Consider the following 21,411-nt stretch of genomic DNA (forward strand, 5'->3'; position numbering starts at 1 on the left):
TCCTATCTTTGTTTAAATTTCCTTCCTGCAAGCAGACTGCTGAAGATCTTTGTCCATTTGACATGTTCCAATATCAGATGTGACAACTTTGTTTCTTGGTTTTCTGACTTGGCTGCTGAATTCTCCTACAACTCTCTTTTTCCTAGCTTTTTGAAAAAGCTATGGCTGAATCTTTCCTTTCTGCTTTTGGTTAACATTTTCATCAACTTAACTTTGTTCTGTTCCTTCACTTACATCAAGTTTCAAATATATCTTAATTCATATTTCTTCTTCTTAATTCCTTTTCTTCCCTACTGCAGCTGATACCTGCAGTAGTTTCTTGGTGCGTGTGTGTGTTGTGTGTGTGGCAGTTGATTTGTTTTTTCCCCTTTAAATCAAGTTTTGAAACATGCTAAATCTATTAAAGTTATTAAGATTAGCAGGCCACTTGAGACAAATGCATTTTCTTTCTAATTAATCAAATGTAGCAGTCCGATACTTGGTTATTTACATATAATCATAAAGTCCCCTCAAGCTGAATGTGTGTTAATAGGTCTCTACATTGAGTTTGAAATGGTGACTTATAATAACAAAACAATTTACAGAAGGCTATAAATGCAGAAGTTATTTGATCTGGGTTTTTTTTTATCTACAGGTGGGTTCAGGTTTTGATTTAGATAATGAGTAGATGTAGAAAAAGCAGCGTTTTCATTCAGCTTGTACTTTTTTAGGTCATCTTCAATTGAGAATCCTTTCGTAAGGTTTCTGCAGTATAATCTTGAAGATTAGAGGTCTCTGGGAAAAAAGTTTACTTCTTAAAATCAAAACATCTCTAAAATAGCTTTTTATTTTCTAAGGGAACATGATACATAAGCTTATTATGAACTTTCCTTGCAAAACTGTTTCTGATGAAGAACAAAACTATTCAGAAGTATCCACAGGCCATTGCTTTTAAATCCATTTGTGAATGTAATTTAAATGAGCACAGTTTCCTGTATGATCAGAAAGATGTTTTGATGCATTCATGAGATGCTCGGATTAGAAGAGTTGTGTGTTGCAGCGCCTGAAGGCTTGTGGCAACTTGCAAAGCATCTACACTATAATTAGGTTTTCTTCATGAGTCTCACATTTTATTATCCTCTCCTTGCTCTGCAAATATGGAAGAACTGAAAATCAGATGGATAGAAGTAAATAAAAATCTGAGGTATAATTGTAATGTAATTAATGTTTACTGAAGTATTGGAAGCAAAGTAAGTTTTAGTGGTTGAGCACAAGGGAAGGACAGTAACACTGATCAAGATGATGTGAAAAGAATTCTGCATTAATGGCTATTTAATGAAAGCCATTTGAAATGTGTATAATGTTATAAACAACAATAAAGGGGAAAAGTGAATAAACTATTCAGAACATGTTTTGGCACTCCATTTTTCAAGTTTTCAACTGAAAATGCAGTGTTGTTAGGAGGAAAATAGTGGCAGAGAGGGATTCATCTCACTTCTTAATAACCTCTTTTTCCCTGTACTAACTCAAGCTCAGAAAAATGCCTGTTGGCGATGAAGGAGAAATGAATAGGAGCCTTATTTCTTACCTCTCTTTCCCACCAGTAAGATAGGCTGTGAATTTTGAATGATCACTGTGAGAAGAAGGCTAGAATATTTTTTAAAATACAACTTTATTTGGGCAGTATTAGTAGAAATCAAGCTGAGACTTCAGGGGTCTGATACTGCTAGATGCAGTATTTCTGTACCTCCCTGGAAGACCTAAAACAAATATATTTATAGAGAGATGACTCAGTTAGACTGCGGGTGACGGGGGATCTTTCAGAAGGTACTGCATTGTACCATAAGTCTGTATTTTAAATATAATATATCCTTTGTATTTTTGAGATTCCTTGCACAATCTTCCTGGGATACTGATGTTACTCTATGGAATCTGGAGATGTTTTGTGGCCCTTGTGCCACTGAAATGATCTTGATTTGTACCAATTGATGTTTAGGGCTGTATGTTCTCAAAGTTTTGCTTATACTGTTCTTAGTTCAGTAGGAAATAGAGAATTATTTTAGAAACTGTAACAGAATACCTCTCTTCGGTTTGTCTCCTGTGCCCTAAATGCATTTGTTAGTGCCATAGTGCATAATTTTAATAAGGAGCAAACACTGCAATGTTTCACCCTTTGTGTGTTTGCTCTCCCAAATACTATTACTCTATTAACTGTTTCAAAGGCTAAAAGAGAGAATTCTTTGTACCAGACTTAGGTAGAGACTATAATAAAATAAATAGCTTTCATTTTCACAGGGAGTATATTGAATTCTGATTAAAATTCATTTTTGAAAATGGGAGATTACAGACTGGTAAAGGGCCCAAATCCCTTGGGTTTGAACTCAGGCAGTTTCATCTGCAGGTGTTTTTGCTGAAGCCTGCTGCTGTTCCAGGCTGCAGAGCGAGCCCCCTGCACGTGTATTGCACAGAGGGACACACACACAAGACACACTCTGGATATCCACAGAGACAAGAGAGGCTGCACTCACATAAACATGCACAGCACAGGCAGCACAAGCTTATTTCTTCTTGTTGACTGATAAGGGGTGGTGGCCACCAGCCGGACTAAGAAGATCTCATCACTCCTTTGATTGATAAGCGCAGTCACCAACACATTAAATAGTAAAGTGGATCCTAAATATGTCCCATTTCATACCTACATCATAGGGCCCTTGTGTAGTCACTGACCTTGGGTTTTTCGTCATGCTAGTCTTTCTGCTCAGTCTCATAGTACCTTTCAAATACTCAATTTGAAATTTACTCCTTCCCATGAGGCTGATAAATGTAGATAACCTGTTTTCTCTTTGTCTTACCGGTTACAAACTTTTGTGTGAATCTTCCCAAGATTGTGTTTGTGCAGTTCCTTAAGTGCTCATCTGCCAGTGACTTACGAGTTCACATCTTTTGCTACTGTCTGCCTCACTGCTCATTAGGGTTAGAGTATTTCATATTCACTTTAGTACTTTTTCTCCTTCTTGTCTTTTTCTTATTTGTAACAGGCTGTCATTGCAAACTGCACTTTTACATTCAGTGTATTCCTACCATCAATGTGTCCCTAGGACTTACTCCTTCCTTTGGCAGCCCCATTCCAAATGGAGCTCTAGGCTCTGCCTCTCTGCTTTTACAAGTGATTTCTGTTGATGGCAGAGTAGTTTTGATTGAAACATGTTTGGTTTATAGTTTTATAAAATAATTCTAAAAGTTGTAGTGTGTTGTAATAAATCATTGAATAACGTATATCATGCTCAAGAAATGGAAAAGATTCCGCAGGGCTTTTTCTTTATTTTATAGAATAGATGTTATATAACACAAGCTGTTCACTATGGTTGAAGATAAATGATCCCATGAAAAACAGCATTTTTAGTTTGAAATCAGTCATTAGATTAATTCTAAAAGAAAGTTGCATCATATTTCCAGAGAAGTAATCTGAAGGAGTAAAAAAAATTGACATGCAGGATTATGCTCTTTATTAAATAAAGCACCTGAACAGTCCTGCACTTTGAGGTGGAATTTGTCCATGTGTACAGTTGGTTTAATGTGGTGCTGGGTGAGAATGATAAAATTCTCTCACGTAAAGAATATGCCAGTGTAAGAGCAAAATATAAAGGGAAGGAGGTTACTGCTGAGAGGAGTGCTCAGCTGAACAGCAAGGAAGAGTATAGATGGAAAGATGTGTAAAATAAATCAGGGAGTATTACTTTGTTAGAAAGCCTGTCTGAGCTCTTCCATAGCTTTTGTGTGCAGGCAGTGCTGTTGTTATGCTCCAGATGCACAGCTATTAAGATAAGGGGGATGGACACTGAGAAATGGGTTGACAAGCATCCTGTTTCAGCCTTAGTTGCAGCATCCATCTGGTCTCCCTGTGGTGCCAGTGGAGGCAAGGGCTTGCTTGTTTATCTTTCACTTCAACAGCTGAATGGGCTACACTTAGAGCTTGAAGTGTCCATGGATGTTTTTAAGAGTCTTGCAGCAAAATCAGAGTTCTTGACCTCATCTTATTGATGTGAAAAATAAGAAAACGAGATCACAGGTCATAGAATATTCTGAGTCCACAAGGACTATTGAATCCAGCTCTGAAGTGAATGGCCCATATGGCAATTGATCCCACAACCTTGATATTCCTAGCACCAGGCTCCAACCAGCTGGTTTGTGTACACGCTAGTCAGATGAATGCCAGGAGGACACAGCTGTGGGGAGGCTGAAGTAGTTCAGGCACAACCTTAAAGTGGGCCTTTACCAGCCCTAGTGCTCTAGGGGAGCTTCCATGCCAGGCTGCTTGTTGTCCTGCTGAAGGATGTACTGGAACAACAGCCCAAAATGCCGACCTCTGTGTGTAAGGCTCTGTGAGGCACCCTTTGCTTGCTGAGGATCCTAGTACTGCTGGGTGTCTGCATGAGCTGGCACAGATACCTGAGGGGCTTCTCTGCCTTCTCTCAGAAGCCCTGGGCTTTGTGGTTAGGAACCCTAACCCTGGCAGAGCAGTGACAGCAGCCTTGGGCTAAGGCTGGCTCAAAGGAGAGAGCTGTGGAGGCAGCCATGTTGTGGCAGTTCTGTGTTCCCCTTGGCATGCCTTTTCCAGCTGCAGTGTGCTTGGAGCCCTGGGCTTTGTGGTTTTCCTGGTGTTTGAGCTGGGTGTTTCCTTATAGGTGGCTGCATTAAGACAACTCAGGAACCTGTGACCTCTATTGATAATGAATTTTCCACTGGCATCATCCCTTCAAATGCTAAAGCAGCCACAAAATGAGATGAAGGGCATCATTGCCAACTTTCCTCTATTTTTCTCTGGAATATACTAGCATGGTTTGCAGTGTGACTCCCATTGATTTCTTGTTAAAATTTTAGTTCACAGCTTTAAACATTACTTTTAATCATTACCTAACTAGTTAGTTATCTACCTTCATTCATCATGTAATTCAGTTGTAGCTGTATTTTGAATTAGTTCTACCTTTATCTTGACTGTATGTGTTTGTGTATGTGTAGGTTCAGTCCCACCACTCTCACAGTAAACAATTTCTTTGTAATCTTCAATCTAAACTAATCTAAATATCTTTAAATTCAAAGCCTTTACCCCTTGTCCTGCCCAGTACATGCCATTGTAAAAAGTTGCTTTCCAGCTGACTGACTGGAAGGCCACATTTAGGTCTAACCAGAGTCTTCTCCAGGCTGAATACTCTGAACTCTCTCAGCCAGTCTTCATAAGAAATGTCTTCCAGCTCTCAGATCACCTTCATTGACCTCCTCTGTACCAACTCCAGCAGGCCCCTGTCCTCCCTGTGCTGGTGCCCCAGAGCTGATGCAGCCCTGCAGTGGGCTCTGAGCAGAGCAGAGGGGCAGAATCCCCTCCCTGGCCCTGCTGCTCACCACTGGATGCAGCCCAGGACACGTTTGGCTCTCTGGGCTGTGGGAGCACACTGACAGCTCATGGCCAGCCTCTCATCCATGTACATGTTTAAACCAACTCACTTAAAAGCTTTAGAAAAACTTCCCTATCATTAAAACCTACTCACTGGGAAAGGAATCATTTTGATCTTTGTCCACTGGTTTCTTGTGTTGGTTTTGTTCCAATAATGTCCTTTTAAGGGTCAGTTTCTGCCAGCTTCTGTTTTCTTCTTTTTAATGAGAATACCTTTTTCCCACTGCCTCTAAGACTTTTTCCAGTGCTTGTTTAATGATCAAGATTGTCCATGTGCTGTTTTTCACATGCATTTGATGGCTCTGTGTTGCCTTAAATTGGTGATTACCAGGTGTTTCAGTTTTCCTGCCTTTAAATAAACATCAGCTTTACAGATGAGGCTTACATCATTATGTTTATATAGCTTGTTGTTTAAAGAGATTATTTAATAGGTTTCTAAAACCAAACATTGAGATTAAAAAAAAAAAAAACTCACAACAAAACAAACACAAAACAATGACAATGGTTTTGCTTTTTTTCCTGAAGGTATTAAGATTTATTTAATAGTTACCAAAATTGTAGTTATTTCCAGTTTGGTTTTTTTTTTTAAATAGTATTCAAAGAAATACTGATAAATTTATTCAGTTCAATGTTTGAGTTAGGAATGTTAGTTTGTTTTGGAATGTTTGTTAGGAATGTTAGCTGGAGAATTACTTGCATGTAGATGTTTTCTAGTTTCTGTAAGGCGAAATATTAAGCTACATAGCAATATAAATGTAGCAATGAGCCATGAGCATGGAAACAATTCAAGCTTGGTGTGAAATCTTGAAGAAGAAAACTGTGGGAAACACATTTATTAAGTCAGTTTTCAAGCACATTTGTGCTTCAAAATTTTGGTGGAAACCAGCTCTTGACTATTGCAATGCCACTGTATGAGAACTGCTCTGAACTTTTGAACAACTCTGGGTTTTCTGCAGCACAACTGACTGAATTTAGCTGTGTCCCACTAAAATAACAAAAGATAGTTGGATACCAAGACAAGGTTCCACCATTGACCAACATGGATTGGCAAACCACAGCCAGATTTTTCCAGGCAATGGAGTGATTTATTCCAGAACTTGGTAGACCATTACCTCGGCTGTTAAATAGAATGGGTTGGTAGCTCCAAATTATGGCATCAGTATGTAAAGGAATAGTTACTAAAAATCTAGTGTTAAAATGATGGATCAAAACCTGAGGGAGTTCTTGAGTATTTAAATAAAAAGACTTCAGAGGACTCAGATGAGCATGAAATTTTTCAAGGAAATAGATTTGCCACAGGCTTTTTTAATGCTCTCAGAGCTAAATATGCCATAATATGCATTAGTTTTGTTGAGTGAAACTTTTATTTCCCTTCAGGTAAGGAAATGTAAGAGGTCAGTGAAATTTTAGGGTGGAAAAACAGCAGCTTGTCACCAGCTAAAAGAATTTATTGAATGTAAATCTGACCTATGCATAAGTTCTTTAAAAGAAAGAAGGCGACTTTTATTGTACAAATTTTCTACGCCTCAAAAAAGCTAAAAGAAAAATTACTTTATGAAACAAAGCTGTTCATAATAGAAATAACAAAAATAAACACTGTTTTTTTTAATATTGCAGTAAACCCTTTGCACAATGTAAAATGAACTCCTAAATGTAGAAAGAAGAGAGTCCAAGGAGGAGGGGATTTCCTCTGGGAGGAAAGAACTCTGAAAATTGTTTGACTTAATTTTTTTTATAACTAAAAACTTGGGATTTAAGCTCTCTATGAATGTCTTTCACATATTCCTAACCTCACCAGCTGGAGAGAGCTGCCATGCTACAGTTAGTTATTTTTTTGTCTCAAGTTGAGAACGTGGAATGTAAATGTTAGAATATTTATTTAAGTGTCTTGGAGTTTTAAGAAAGAAATGAGTTTTTGTTTTCAAACCCAACAGTAGAAGGAAGGGGAGATTAAATGTGAAAAGAAGCCAGTGTCAGACTTCTTAGCTTCATGGTTAAGAGCAGTGAGCATTTCTGCCACATATTAGATACAGCTTTATCCATGGTTTGGGCTCCTTTTAGGCAGAGCTGTTTCTGTTGTCAGTTCTAGTACAAAAAAGTTTGAAGGTTTGCAACTCTTCTTTAAAGCCAAGTGATGTAGCCATATTACATGTTGATGACTAAAAATTTTCATCGCTTTGATTACTGAGGTTATCACCATCCTTTTAAAGTAGCTTTGTAAGAGTGAAGAAAAAAAGATAATTTGCAGTAAATTAAAAAAGCTGGCCAAGAAGATCTCTGAGCTGTATAATACTATTAATGAGAAACTAAATTAAAAGAATACAATACTAGCCAGTGCGGGTTTGTGGAAATTAGATGTATAGTGAGTTATATGTTTTTGGCAGAGTAGAACCTTGTTTGTAAATACATCTGTGAATACACTGAAATTTCTACATGGCTTTTATTGTGAGTGTTCTGATTAGTAAATTAACATGTCACAAATTAAATGGACCAAAACCTCTGGCAATGGCCATAAGTAAAACAAGAGATTCAGCATGGATTTATGGGGAATTTTTCTGTGTGAGAGCAGTCAGGCTGTGGCATGGGCTGATCAGAGATGATGTGCAGTCTCCAGCCTTGGGATTTTGGCATGGCTGGATGAAGCCCTGTGCAGCGTGACCTTACCTCAGAGGCGACTCTGTTGAACCAGTTGACTTCCTGATGTTCTTTCCAGTTGGAATGATGTTGTGACCCTGTGAATGGCCAGTGTTGTTCAGAGTGTGTTAGTGTCAAGCAGCAGAAGCAGCCTGATTAGGGCATTGGCTTCTGAAATGCACTCCTAGCTCCAGCTCGGGGCCAGCATGCGTGCACGCTCTGTGAAATCCGCTTTTGTTTTTCACTGGCAGAGATCCAACGCTTTTCTGCCCCCTGCTTGGGAAAAAGAAAAGCAGGTCTTGACAGCATCTCCTGGTGATTGCTTCTCTGTCTTGTTTTTCTCCTGTGCACCTTATTTTAGTCTCTGGACCTATTAACTTTAGAATCTTTTTGTGTCTTCACTGTCCTTTGGAGACTAGAGTTTATAATGCTGCCTGTGTACTCCTCTCCTGTGTCCTTATGTCAGTCTTCTGCTTTCATAGCTGTCTTTTCAGGGCTCTGTTAGAAATCCCTTGAGCAGGAACTTTGCTGCTATATTTGTTCAAGCCTGTAGCTGTAGTTAAAACACTGACATTTTATACACCATAGAATTTTTCCATCAGAATTTTTCTATCCAAAATTTTCTAAACTGTCCTAGTCAAAAGCTGCTTTGTAACATACGGTGTATTACTTTCTACCTATGTTCTCTCTGTTTTTTAGGTGTTAAGTTTGAATATTAGCACAATTTTAGCAGAAAAATGAGAGAACCCCAATGGTTACCCCAAATGGAGAATGTGTAGCTAAACTATGTGGAGTGGAGAAAGTGGAAAACTTAAGTGAATAATTAGAAAAGCATAAGTAAAAAGGATCAGAAACTTATATAAATTGACTTGGGAGAGAAGGAATCATAATATGGATGATCATGTTATTACCATGATGCATAGGACTACTTCATTGGAGGAACTGCATGTAGAGCAGACATTACTTAGTCCTGGTGGCTTTTGTTGTCCCATAATGTGGCCTTAAATGTAATTTTTTTCTCTCTCTCTCTCTCTTTTTTTTTTTCTTTTTTTTAATTATAATTTTTTTATACTTTAACACACCTAAATAATAAGACAGCTATGTAGTATGTGTCTGCAGTAGTTTGTTTTTTGGTTTTTTGGGGGGGGGTTTGTTGTTTGTTTTTTTTTTTGTTTGTTTGTTTTGTTTTTGGTTTTGTTTTGTTTTTTTCAGTTTCACAGCATGCATTAAAGGCCCTGGTATGTAACCCTGAGTGTATTGAGTTGTTTGAGTCAGACAGCTTTGCACAAAGCATTGGGGAATTGTTTCATTTTGATTTGGAGAGAAGAGGTTGACTTACACAGAAAGGGATTTTGAAAATAAGCTAACTCTTGTATAGTGTGGGCAATTGGGAGACTTGAAAATGGCACATACCTGGCAAATGTCTCAAAAGGCCCTGAATTTAGACACCAGCTTTGAAAATCTTGGTGGCTGTGTTCTCTTTTTCCCATGCCTGCAGTCAAACACTGCTTTTCTGAACAACTTTGTGTGATACCTATGTATCACACAATACATAGGTATACATACACAATAATATGTTTTGGCAGCATCATTGTGGTGAAATGGTACCAGGACTACTGAAACTGTAGCTTTCTCCTTACTCCCATGAGTGAGCTGATATGGAACTGCAATTCAGCCTTCTCTGTGCTGAAGTGCTGACCCTGGACTGATGTTAATGTCTCCTTTTATGTGAACTTGATTCTAAATGTGCTGATGCCAGGGTGGCCTGTATTGCTCAGAGAAACTGAGTTGTATTTCAGAAATATTTTTAAGCTAGCATAAAAGAGTTTCAATACCAATGTCATCAGGATCACTAAGATAAGAAGAGGGAGCTGTGTGCTTTTCTAGAGGATGTGCCCTCAGTTGCATTTCTGTCTTTTCCTCATGAAATAAAGAATTTAAGGGATGTTCAATTACAAGGACCTGACAGTATAAATATAGAGATAGTACCTTAGTTGGTGTAATAATAAACAAAACAAGCAGCAATAAATGTCATTTGATTTAAATATCTTGGGCACTTCTGCATGCTGACAGATCTAGCAGGAGGCTTTGGATGAGTTTTTTCTGCATTTAGATAATTTTCCTGTAGCAGAAACTTTTTGGTTAAGAGATCTTTGTAATGGTTTCTGAATCAATGCAATTACTAAGCAAATGCTGTTGTAAAGTGTTTGTTGCTAATGGACATATGAAAGGCAGAAGATGTTTTAGCTTTCACTTCCCAGTTACTTAAGCAATTCTGAAGTTAGGGAAGTTTTCATTTTAGTTTAAGTGGATTTTATTTCATTTTAAGTCACTGAGAAATAAGAAAAATTGGATCTCTTAGTATAATTTTAACTACCTTATTTTACAGGCAAATACTAGCTCTGTTGAATTACTCAGCTGCATTATTCCTTTAAGAGTAGTAAGTCTTGGTAAAATATGAGCTTCGATCCTTCTTGTAGTTTTGTGATTTCCTTTAAGAGCAAGAAGAATAAATAGTGTTTCATTCAGATCTTTCATGTATTGTTTTCAATAACATGTGGGGTGAATACCACCAGTCTAATGCGTACATTAAAAATACCTAGATGACTCAACATTAATCTTAAAATATTAAAGAAAAATAAAAACAGTGCAGAAGTTTGCTTTAAAACTGTACATCTTGTTTATTTCAGGAGAAGAGGCTAAAGGAAAAAGCAGCAAGGAGAGAAGCCAGGAATAAGAATGCACAGGTAAGGGGTTTTGTTGTTTTGATCAAACTACTGGTTGAGGTTTGAAATGCTTTTTAAATTATTTCATTGCTTTCTTTAATAAACAGTGTTGTGATTAACTGCTCTTTAAAGGCATTTTCTCTTTGCTTCTCTTTTCTTACTCCCTTCCTCTGATGTGGTTGTAATAACTTGGTATAGAAGGATTCTGATAAAGCATGAATATATATGTTTGTGTGTGTATAAATACATAACGTGTGGAAGCCCTTTGGAATTTCATCCTCTTCATGATGTATATCAGATGAGTAGCAATTTCAGCTGAAGTACTGATGCCATTTTTTTCTCTGACTTGGGTCCTATTTATGATTTGTAGGCAGATTAATTTTTTTTGTGTACCAAATCTCGCTCCAACCTTTTTCTGCCAAACTTCTTTTTAAACAGCAAGTATTTACATGGAAATTCATTCCTTCCCCTCATTACCCCAGACAAAACCTGTTTATCCTTTTCTTCATGTATATGTTACTAATTTCCTAGAGGCTGTTCTAGTTTTTCATGTTGCTTGGATTACAATAAACCGAGGTTTCATTCAGCTGCAGTGATTTCTGGAATATGGACGTGGGGATGTGTGACACTGCATCTACTTTTGCTACACATGGATAGTTACAGTTTCTTCTTGACAGTCGGCAAGTATCTTACTCCCTTGAGAAAATCGATAATGTTCTTTGTCTGATTTTTGCAAGCTGGCTGTGCTCTGGGAGGCTTAAGTGTAGGAAGATGCTCCATTGTGTAACTCTGAAGTGGAAAGTAATTACAGTTTCAGATGAAAAGCCTAGTTAGGCTCAGTTTTAAGTATGATTCTGCCTTCAAAGATGGCAAGCTATGAGAGCTGTTGGCATCATGACTCCCCAATCAAGCAATAGAAATTTTCTGCCTGTAATTGAATGTATAAAGATGCATACTTTTTAATGCATTTAGCAAGCATTTTAGGAAAATTATGGAATGAATAATTAACAAACATCTTAATAAAGGGAGAAAACATTGATCAAATCAGGCTGTATCACATTCATGAATACTGCTTGTTAATTTTGCCTCTTTTTAGGGAATAAAATATTATTCAGCAGCTGTGGAAAGAAATCCATTTCTTTCAAAATTATCTGCTTGCTGATGTACATCTCCTATCCTGTTCTTGGCCAAGCGAATGAATCTGTCAGTGCTATTGGAAAGTGAATGAAGTTGATCCCTGTTGAGGAATGATTTTTGTGGTGGGGAGGTTGTGTGCCCGTGGGCATGGTTTGGGTTAAATGTGGAGCCTTAGCCCCAAGCCCACAATTTTATGCACTCTTGCCTCTCTTCTGTGCAGCACTTGCATTTGGAAAGCTGATTTACTAGTGCTGGTCTGGTGTGAGATTGGCACCTGCTCTCCTTGAGGGTACCAGCTGTGTAAAGCTGCTATTGCTTTGACTTCATTTTATTCTGGAAGCACTTAGCTCACTCTCTGCAATAAGGTGCAAGCCTCAGGAGCTGACGTGTCTCCTTGATGAAAACTGTTGGGATTTTTCTGTTGTTTGGAGGCTATTCTTGCCAGAACTCTGTGCAGCCAAGTCCAGTCATTTTCAGTGTGGCTCATTTCAGGGAAAATGCTTCCACTGGGAAAGGCTGCCAGCTTGGACCTGGACTGTTCATGCCTGGAAGTGGAAGGGAGCAGCAGACAGTAGATAAAGGTGCCAGTTTCTGTCTGCTGGGTGTCTGAGGAATTAATTAAGAACACTGCCTGCTTCTCAGGATCTTAGACATGAGGCCATGGTAGTTAAAGTTCTCCATAGTCTGTGTGGGATATGACTCAAGCAGCTTGTACAAGATACCTAGGGGAATAAAGAAGGAAGAAACGGTAAAACACAGAAACTATTGGAACATAAACCAGTTTAGAAAATATATGCTCCCTAAGTCAGGAGTTCAGAAAATGTTAACATTTTCACTAGAGCTTTCATAATATGTCTTGTGACCCACTTACTCTGCAATACACTATTACTTTGGTAATTAGTAATGTTTTCTTGAAAGAGAAAGCAATAAGGAGAGTCAAAAAAAGTAGAAAAGGTATTTTTAGCCGTGTTAATGCAGCTTAGCAGCTGGAGAAAAGGACTAGATCAACAATTATGAGTAGCCAGTCACTTCAGAGCAGCTGTGGCCATAATTTGTTTTCCACATCCTTCTGCTTTATCCTCTTGTTTGTTTTATTAATTGTCTCCCTTGGGTTACAAACTCCTTGGGTTACAAAGTATTATTTTGCTATCTTTCACTAATACACAGCTCGCCAGGTCTGACATGACCAAACCAGAAATTTACTTTCCCATTCTTAGTATTAAATAATAATTCTTTGTGAATTTAGGGAAAAAAAAAAAAAAAAAGAGAGGAAAAATTAGAGGAGAGAAGGATGTTCTCTCTTTTCCTCTGATGCTGCAGGAGCAATTGCAGGGAAGATTTTGCTCAGCCTTTGTCATGCTGGGACAGGCCAGGCTTGCTGCAACTGGAATTGACTAACCAGATTCTGGCACGCTCTGCTGAGTGTGCCTGAGCAGGAGATGAGATGAGTAAGTAGCTGCAGTGTTATTGACTCCACCTTGGATAAATCTCCATGCAATAAATAAACTAAGTAAGAAGTGAAGACTCTTAAAGGATGCTTTGGAGAAAGTATTTCTAGGTGTTTATGACCATTAATTAAATTGTCATGCAAAAGACTGTGAAAACAGGTAAAACAAGTCTTCTGATATATTCTTAGTGAAGAAAAACTGGAAATTTAAGGTTTTGGATTTTTTTTTTTTTTTGATCTTAAGATGTTTAATTGTCTCCCATTTTATGAGAATTTGATGTGATATGTACAAATGAAATGTTTTAAGATAAAAAGAAGCAGATACTTTGTCCTCACTCAGTACTGATTAGATTATAGTTCTCAAACCCTCCAACAAATTTCAATACTGTTTACTTGAAGAGAGATTTCAATACTGTTTACTTGAAGAGAGTCTGGAGAAAATTAGGTAAGAAGTAGTCTTTTGAGCAAGAAGTAAAGCACTGAGCAGCAGGCAGTGACAGCTGCCCCAGGACAGGAGCTGGGTGAAGCCAGCCCCTGGCTCAAGCAGGACATCCCTGTGCTTGTGGCTTTCCACTTTTTTTTCTAGAATTTACACATACTGATTTCTTAATCTGTTTAAAGTACTTTCAGGTTTCAACCAGTATTTAAAGGTCCTTGCCCTGCTAGCAACTGTTAGCTGCAATGAAGCTGAACAGGACTGCATTTCTCCTTTAGGGATTTTAGTCTTTTGCTACCCCGATGCCTTAGAGCACTACTGATGTGTTGAACATTATGTGAAGTGAGAAAGATTTTGATTTCTTAAAAAAAAAAATAATGTTTTTGTAGGAAAGGAATTTTCTGGGAGCAGCTAAACAGGTCTGTGCTTCAGGGTGGAGAGCAGAGCAGGAATCAGGAGAAGGTGCTGTTCCCTGCCCAGCACTGATGTGCTAGGTGATCCTCAGCTATCAGCTCCCAGCATCATGCAGGAAGTGATACGTGGTCCCTGAAAGAAGGCATTGATTGCTGTCTGCTAGAAATAATTTGGATGTCATCTGTAAGCAGTGTCAGGAGGTAAAACTTGCTCAGTCATGGCAGTTCAGTGCATTGATTCAGGTTTTGGCAGTCCTGTAGCAGTTACGCCATGCTGGTGTCCAAAGCAAAACAAAACCTGAAAAAGCTCTGACTAGCAGAGCAAAAGCTGTTTATCCAAGGTCCATAAGAAAAATGGATTAGCCTGCTGAAAACTTAGAGAAATAAAGCTTGAACACATTTTCCTTACTGAGATGTTTTTTCCTATTTTCACTGGACAAAATTGAGGATGGGGATTCTTACCCAGCTGGATAACTGATTTGTGGAAGAAATCCAAGAGCTCAGTTGTCAAGGGTGCTTTTTCTCGGGAATGAATCATTGCTGAATAATTACAGAACATTAAAAGATCGACAGCAACAGCAGGATAATAAATATACTTTAACTTCTCTCCTCTCTTTCTCTCCTGTTCTTTCCCCAATATATTTTGCTGTTCCCACAGGAACTAGTGCTTGCATATGAGATTTTGCAAAATACATGCTGTATGTATAATTGAAGATTTTTCAGAGTCACAATCTTTCTGCTGTGATCACATCTACAAAATACACGTGGGTGAGCAAGAGCCATATACTCAAAAGATATGGCAGATTCAGGCATTGATACCTGCCTATATCACATCTCTGCAAGCTATAATGCTGCACCCCTGAAGCACAGACCTGTTTAGCTGCTCTCAGAATGCTCAATATAGCATTCTGTTTTCTGTGCCTTGTCCCATACTCTATTGAGATTTTAACCAGAAAAATGCTTAAACCCACCATTTTGTTTTAATCTCTAGCACCTCCCATGGAATTTGAGATACACTTGCCAAATATAGCTCAAGAAATCTTTGCACCATGTGGGAAAATTTAAACAGGAAGGGAGAAGTCAAATCCCTTGAGTAGGTGTGACTGATAATCTACTCATAGAAATATATACTTCAGAATATTGTGAAAATTCTTCATCCATTGTGGATAATTCCTGTAGTTACTGGGTTTATAGCACCTCTGCTTCTGCCTTGAATTTCCCTTTTCTTGAGATCTAGCCTATAGCTTGTGCTCAGGCTGGAGACACTGGATTCAGTGTGAATGTGAACAGTAATTTCAGTGTGGAAAGGAGGTTTAGAGGAGTGAAGGAGGGATTTGGTCTGTCTCTCCTGTGAATCCAGGTTCCCAAATCCCCTTGATCACTGGGGCCACCGAGTCTTCTTGTGAAAGTATCATGGGATAACTTGTGGTGAGTAGTGAAGATGAATTGTTCTGGTCGCTGCTCATGACCCTCTCATGGATGCTGTTGAGGAGGCATTGCTTTAGCTCCCTGTGATTTCTGGAGCTGGAGCAGGGTTTCAGGGCCAGATCATTCTGATGGTCTGGAGAGTGTTGAGGAGTTTGTGGAGTTTGTTGTTCTTAAGGAGGAGAGAGTTGTGTTGTCCTGGGGTAGCCTCAGGACAGGCTATGTCTTGTCACTGCTGTTTGATAATCACTGTGAAGGTCTTGACATTATTCTTCATCAATAATTATTTTTTATTCTGAAAACCACAAAGAATGGCAAAAAATTAGGTCATGTTCATCTACAAAAACTTGCAGTATGTTTAATGTGAGGAGCTTACAACTGAAATTACTGTGTCAGTTTCATCCCTTTTAATAAGTCAAACTTCTCTCTTAAAACAATCTCATTAACCTTAGTTTAGAAGTAGTTCTGGTCTGTTAACTCTAATGTTCTGGATGCAGATCCAAAAGCTGTAAGTAACTTTATTTATTCAGTGCAAGGTTTGAGTGTTTTGAATTTCTTTGAGAAGCTCTGTGAATAAACAGAGTAATTTGGGATATCAACATCTTAACATACTAATTTAGGAATTTCATTTCAAAGTCAAGTCATGGAAATAGAAAATGAATTCCTGATTCTGAACTACTTGTATGCTGAAACATTTTTAAAATTCAAGATATTCTACAATATTTTAAGTTAATATTTGAAAATGGGTATTATGTGCCTGTATGGAAATGTTACCTGTGTTTTGCTTTTTAAAAATAACATTGATTCCATTTAATATAATGATTGAATTGCTTTAAGTAAAGCTGTAATAAGTCCTGTCTTTTCTGCAATTAAGAATTTATACGATTAAACCAATATTTCAATGTTGTGACCCTGAACAAGTTACAAGTAAGAATTCTGATGGATTGATTTGCCAATTACCCATGCTTCTGTAAACCTTTTCATTGCATCCAACAGCACACTGAGGATTTCAAACATATTTATCAGATTGACAATTTAAGCTAATTGACCATGGCTATAGTAATTGGAATTTTGTGAGTATAATGTTCACAACTGTTATTTTTAATCATATGTGGTATGTGATGAGAATTTGCTGCTCTACATGCCAAAAGCTGATGTTTTACCAGTCACTGAGGTGATTTCTTCATAGACCTGGCACAGAAGCATAGTAGTGGGACTGTGGACCTTGCAAATACTCTCTTATTCCCTGAAGCTCTGCTGGGAGGAGGTTGATGCACAGTGGATCAACACAAGTGCATCTTTCATTACCATTTCTGTTATAACTATACCTTATTTCTTGTTTTGTGTTCACTTGCACATTTATGGTGAAGAGAGGAAGCTTCTTTTTTCTTCAAACTTTTGGATTTTTTTTCCAATATTGGTGGCTTGCAGGGGAGCTTTTGATGAAATATGTAATGTGGATATTTAAGAGCAGAGTAACAGAATTTCTGGCATGTTAGGGAGCACAAAGATTATTGTCTTACTTGATTGTAAATGATTGTTGAAAATTTCTAGGACAATACTGATGAAATTTCTCCAGTAGACTCCAGCAATATTACACTGTTAAATTCATTGTTCTTCAGGAAAACCTTTTGTTTTTAGAATGTCTGTGTAAGTTTGATTGGAACAGAGGTTTTGGATACAGCTGCTGAGCTTCAGAGCTTTCAATGTGTTAAAGACTACACAAATTTATTGATTTCAGAATCAATAATAAATTGGCGCTTTGACGGGGAAAAGAAACACTTATGTTTTCTTATTGAAAGTTTAGGCTATGAAAATTGCAAACTGAGTAATTATGCCTTTCGCTCTTCCTCATGACTTACATGGGTTTGTAATAATTTATTTGTATCATATAGTTACAAATAACTCTTGGTAGTTGTAGAATTGAGGAATGCTTTGGCACCGTTCTACCAAAGCTCTTGGAAGGGGCTCAGCAAATAAGTGAATCTTTATTTGATTTGCTGCTTCACATCCACCTCTCTTCGGAGCAAAGCAGGTGAATATCACTCTGCTGCATTTTTACTCTTTGTCTGTCTCTGTGGCTGTTAGGAGCAGGATTCCATCATCAGGTGTTTGCCTGCATATGGCAGTGTGGTATAGCACAGAGAGAGCAATTCAAGAGCTCTGCTAGCCTTGCACAGTGGCTCAATTTCTTCCTGGCTTCCAAAATTTCTTGTTCAGTTTCTTCACTGATTTAACACCCTCCTCGATAGTCTCTCTCTGAGCAGCACATGGAAGATTGTTTTGGCCCGCCATGACTCTGGCCATGGAATAAGAGGCAATAGCCAGTGCGGGAGCAGCAGATCCACCAGTATGAAAAGAAGAAAAAAAAAAAAAAGCTGTTCTCAAATGTTATAAACCTTTCTTTGAGCGTTTTCTTCTTAGTAAATAGACCACTACATGAAATTAATTGTAATGATACTTCATTTGTTTATTTGCTCTATGTTGCTCCTTAATAGTGTTTAGTAACCAGTATTTGAAATTTCTTTCCCTCTAAAGCACAAAATTTAAAGCTGTTACTCCAAGCTCATTTGTTGTGTTCCATACATGCGTGGAGCAGCAAAATGTTGTATATCAGTGTGGAGTTCTTCTTTCCTTTGGCTCACCACAGTCCTTTAATGCCATATTCAACACAGTACAGAAGAACTGCCTGGAACTGGACTTCTGGAGATCTTCACCCTGTTTTCCACCTCTGCTCATAATCCTGAAAAAGTGAGAAACTCCAGCCAAGGTAGACATAATGATCTTAGGCTTTCAGCAGCCTTCACACAAAGCTTTTATTTGGGAAGTAGATATTTTCTCTGGATTGAGAGGTCTTTTCCTGTTCCATTGTGAAAAGCCAGGTGTATTCACAGTCCTCAATTCTATCCGTAAAAAACATTGTGCAGGTGATTGCATTTCACAAGTAAACTATATCAGTTAGTTCTAATTTATTTATTTTGCACCTTGGTTTGTTCTGGTAGTACTCTGAGCTGCTTTGCAGCTTTCCTTGTGTGTTTGAAACTTTCTTAGATTGTAGACTTCAGATGCAGGAGTTCTACTTTGTTCCATATCTCAGATGTGAACTTCAGAATGAGTTAATTGGCTGATGAGCAGGGGTAATCTTTCAGATGTGTTTTGATGACATCTTCATGCAGCACACAGTGGTATTTAGTTTTAAATTAAGCACTTCTGTTTTCTCAGCATCCCCCCCTGTTTATATTCTTGGAATGTGTTACTTGCAGTATTGTACATAGTCTGCTATAGCAGTTGTAATTGCTACTAGTGATGAAAATTGATTTGGGCAATCAGAAAACCATTATCTGCATTCTGACTGATAATGCTGCAGTTACCAACATCTTAAAATTCTTCTGGTGGTTGTTTTTTCAGAATGCTCTGGGGTCCTGCAGTCACCAGGATTCCAGTTGCTTTATGCTGAATGTTAAGTGAGCATTAAAAGAGAAAGAAAAAGTTCTTGGTTGTTCTCTCAAATATATTTTTTTCCCAGAGTTTTTAAAGATTTAGTGTTTTGTCAGTCCTCCTGTGCCAAATATATTAGATCAGGAGTAGTGCAATATCCCTTGTTTTACTGCAGTGTGCAGAGATTTTAATAAGTTTTCTGTTCTTTCACACTATCAGCTGCATTGATAAACCAAGCAGTTTATTAATAAGAAATGCCAAGCTAGTAACTTACATGTGGTTATTTAGTACCTCATGGGAAATCTGGTAAGCCCATACTTCCCCCAAATGAAGCTCATCTTGGACATAGGTCCATTAGGACCTGGGTCTTTCTGTGTTGGTTCCCTCAATGTTCCTTTTCTTTAAGGCCTAATGCTTCCTTTTTGTATTGTTTTGTTTTGTTTTTTCCTCTGTTCTTCCATGAAATTTGTTGTGGCCTTACAGGTTTCTTGTCTCTTGCTGTTTCCTTATCCTGCTTTCTGTTTCTTTTGAAGGAGCTAACTTCAAGCTGCTATTGCTTCTATTTGGTCATTTCTGCTGTGGGGAAAGAGCAGTAGAAAACGGGAAGAACAGGAAGAAAGATAATAGCATCATCTAGTAGCAAAGCCTTAGGAAATGTGCTCAGTATTTTTAGAGAAAAGTTTTGAGGGGCTTTTTTGTTAGCTTTGTTTTCTTCATACGGTAAGGTTTCATATTTTTCTGATGTTCTTTCAAATGAATATATAGTGGTAATCTTTTGCTGGGCTGTTGCTAGGATTCACGTTTTAAAAGATGCCTTGTCCAAATGAAGGTGCAAATGAGACCATATGCCAAAGTCAAGAGTACAGATTTTATTTAACAGTAAATGTGAGATAAGTAGAAATAAAGTCCACCACCATATGGGTCCTGCAGCATCCTGCTGGCCCTTTTTCTTCTGGTCTTCTCTGTGGTGGGGGTCCTGGAGTGTTCTTATGGAGTCACCACTTCTGCAGTGCCCAGGTCCCAGGTTTGCACAGAGTGTCGATGCGTTCCTACAGATGGAGCTGCGTGTGTATAAGGAATTGCTTCCTTTCTCACAGTTTGCCATGGTGGGAATTTTGGCAGATTGACAACTGATCCTTCCTCTTACTTTAAGGAAAATACTTACAAATAAGTAGAATTTTCTAATAAGCAGCTTTGCAAAGCAAACTGTTATGACTGATAATAAGGTAAGTTGAGCATATGTCAGTAAGGCAGTCAGCAGCATGTAATAGGATTAGACCTGGTTTATACAAGTGTATTACTCTCCTCTCTTCATTCTTTTTGGACAATCTGCCAAGGCTTTGAAATTTTCAGCAAGAAAAATTCTGGGTGGACAGAGGAAGGTGATTAATTGCAGTCACAGTAAGCGTACATTTACATGAGTGGCTGTTTAAGGTGAAAGCTCATAAAGATCATTAAGTTTCATAATAAATGGCAATCTCAGTCCATTTTCTTTGCTAATTCACCTGCTGTTAAAAATGCCAAAAGTTTTTAGCATTTTTAATTTCCCATCACCTAATATTCTAGCAGACCACATATCTACAAAAGTAGTGCTAAGGGTCATTATAACTATTCAAGGTATTTACTAACTTAAGAAATGCATAGAATTTATGAAATTCATCCTTCCTGGGTACCTGTACAGCATAACTCTATGAATAAAACTAAAGCTTTCTGTTTATGAATTAATTCAAGTCATAGCCAACCAAATCAGAGTAGGATAATGAGAAAATTAAAACATCTTTAAACACCTTCTCCCCACCCCTCCCAACTTCCTGGGCTTAACTTCAATCCTGAGTTCTCTACCCCAAGCAGGATGAATGAGCTGTTAATGTGGTTGTAGTCAGTTCATCACACATTGACTCTGCTGCTCCTTCCTCCTTAGCAGAATGACTCCTCACCCTCTTGCCCTGCTCCAGCGTGGGTTTCCTCCCAGGGGAGACAGTCCTCCATGGACTTCTCCAGCATGAGTCCTTCCCCAAGCTACAGTTCCTCACAAACTGCTCCAATGTGGGTCCCTTCCACGGGGTGTAGTCCTTCAGGAAAAGGATACTGCAGTGTGAATCCCCCATGGAGCCCCAAGTCCTGCCAGCAAATCTGCTCCAGGGTGGGCTCCTCTCTCCATGAGGCCACAGGTCCTGTTGTCATGGGTAAGAGGGGGACCTACAGATAAAGTTTACTAGAGAATCCATGTCTGCAGGGCTGTTTTTCTCACATTTGCTCACCCCTCTTCACCTGCAGCTGTGCAGTTTTTCTTCCTTCCTTTATCTCAGAGGCACTGCCTACAT

At 38.3% G+C, this 21,411-nt stretch overlaps 1 protein-coding gene across 1 annotated transcript in view; it reads left to right on the forward strand.

Moving 5' to 3' along the window:
* The window catches only part of DDX10 (DEAD-box helicase 10), a 153,355-nt gene that overhangs the window by 102,452 nt on the left and 29,492 nt on the right, over window positions 1–21,411 (forward strand). The window contains exon 16 of the mRNA XM_063148975.1: window positions 10,756–10,812. Coding sequence (XP_063005045.1) covers window positions 10,756–10,812 — 57 coding nt within the window. The remainder of the gene's footprint in view (window positions 1–10,755; window positions 10,813–21,411) is intronic.

The sequence above is a fragment of the Melospiza melodia genome, chromosome 2 (assembly GCF_035770615.1).
Source record: "Melospiza melodia melodia isolate bMelMel2 chromosome 2, bMelMel2.pri, whole genome shotgun sequence".
In the NCBI taxonomy this organism is placed as follows: domain Eukaryota; kingdom Metazoa; phylum Chordata; class Aves; order Passeriformes; family Passerellidae; genus Melospiza; species Melospiza melodia.